The sequence below is a fragment of the Opisthorchis viverrini genome (assembly GCF_000715545.1).
Source record: "Opisthorchis viverrini unplaced genomic scaffold opera_v5_1877, whole genome shotgun sequence".
Classification (NCBI taxonomy): domain Eukaryota; kingdom Metazoa; phylum Platyhelminthes; class Trematoda; order Opisthorchiida; family Opisthorchiidae; genus Opisthorchis; species Opisthorchis viverrini.
Genome location: NW_008753898.1, coordinates 1 through 1991, shown reverse-complemented (window position 1 = coordinate 1991; position 1991 = coordinate 1). Strand labels below are relative to the sequence as shown.

The 1991-nt window shown below is 48.4% G+C and overlaps 1 protein-coding gene across 1 annotated transcript; it reads left to right on the top strand.

Moving 5' to 3' along the window:
- Positions 1-74: 74 nt before the first annotated feature.
- T265_15908 (hypothetical protein) lies at positions 75-1337 on the top strand (the record flags this gene model as incomplete). Its single annotated transcript, XM_009179328.1, has 1 exon — positions 75-1337. A coding segment is annotated over one exon (1263 nt), but the record flags the coding sequence as incomplete, so codon positions are not given.
- Between the last annotated feature and the right edge of the window lie 654 nt (positions 1338-1991).

The window sequence follows — 1991 nt, the reverse complement described above, 5'->3', positions numbered from 1 at the left end:
CTCTCTCTCTTCAGCTGTACGATCTGCGCTGCTGTGAACTACTGACGGAGCTTCTTCTATCTCCCCATCCAGAACCTGTGCCCTTGGTAAATGCGCCAGCACCCGCGCGAACTCCACTAGCTCCGAATCAGAATGTCAACCGTCCGCATCCGACTACCGAACTTAATCCACTACAGCGACGTATGACCATCCTGAACGAAGATAGACAAGGAAGGTCAACCGACGAGAAGCGACATTTTGTGGCGACTCATCGGTCAGCCTCCGTGTTGTTCGCTTTCGATCCACGCTTTTTACACTCCCGGATTGCTATTACCAATGTGAATTTTGTGGATCCTCATTTTGATGGATCTGCGTTGGAGGCCCGAACAAGCTTGACTCTGATGACCCTGCCCACCTGGGAAAGGGTCGCAACAACCACCAAGTTTAAGTGCCCGGTGTTGGCCAGTCGCAGTCCCGCTTCGGCCGGCACGTCTTCTAGATCCGCCACTGGCTCTTGTCAGCAGAGTCCTTCGAGTACAAGTGTATCTGGACGTGTCCTACATCGGCACAGAGCAGCCTCAGAGGCAAATCAGCCTATAGATAGGCAGCAAACCCACTGGCCTACTCTGGCCTCTCCTCATATTTTAAGCATATTCTATTCGCGAGACGGATACCTTCTGTTTGTAGTCTCCACCGAAAGTCGCGTGTGTCGATGTTCCACAATAGGACACCACGCTTCTTCCACCAATGTCAGTACTGTTTTTCCATTCGCCTCCTCAGAGTCTGTGGAAGATCGTGAGGATGTAGTTATTCGTTCATCTCCTGTTCGCGTCAATGCCACAGCCAATCATGACGGCTCTCGAGCCCATCAAATACATCGCTCGGGAGCCGTCTCGTTCTGTCTTCCATCATCCGAGAAGACAGAAGTCTCACAAAGACACAGAGACCCGATTGCATCACATACATCCATGCTTGCACCAACTCTTCCAGGTTGTATTACTTTATGGTTGACCATTTTCAATTCAGACACACTGTCCCGCCTCAGAACTTTACGATTCGACCGACCAGTCTGCCCTGTACACACATGCCCCACAAACTATATTCCGGTGATGAGCCGATGCGGGTCTCGTCTGGCTCTCATCACAAATCAATATGTTTCCCAGCATTTGAGTAAATACCGTTCAGGACTATCCGCAAATTGTGTGGTCAACACGGGCGTGCTAACTCCGGCCTCCCTGCGGCACTCGATACCCTCAGTCAATGTGGATGTTTACGCACGGACGCATATGAATCATTCTCGTCACCCGGACTGTAAGGCTGGCGTACATTGTAGTAGTTCCCAGTTGACGCCAGATAAGCAGGTGAGCTCTCGTTGTTTTTTCTTCGAATTTCGTATGTTTTATGAGCCTAGTGTGTGTCTCAACTTGATCATTCAGGTGATCTGTCAAGAGAGCCCTGGCTAATGATCATCCGAAATTGCGGGCTGTTGCTCGTTAGTACATTGAGCAGCACTGGTCCTTTTTTAACCTGTTGAAATTTGTAACTTTTTTGTAAATAAGACTTGGGATCACTATCGCTTTCTAGAGCTTGTGCACACCATGGTGTTCTAAACAATACAATCTCTCAAAGGGAAGAGAAATATCCAGTTCTTCTTTGAGGAATGGGGTTTCGTCAAACGGTTTCCGAAGAGCAACTGTCCTCTTGAAAAATACTATCTATCGGTAGCTCAATCCTTACGAAGTGATCTCGGCTGTCCGTACTAATGCTTTCGCATAAATTTATCTGTTCTTAAACCTGTACTGGTGACTTACTGGTTAGCTCACAGCATTGAGCTGTTACCCCCAACTTTGTCATCTTCCGAAAATCCGCGGGTTTTGTTAGGTTACAATATCCGTCTCTCTGTTCACTAGTCTTACTGAGAATTCGAGATAGCTCATTGGTTAAGGCGCTAGATTACCGACTAGAAAGTCCGTGGTTCAAACCCATCCCCGGCATCTCGACTGCTCCTGTCT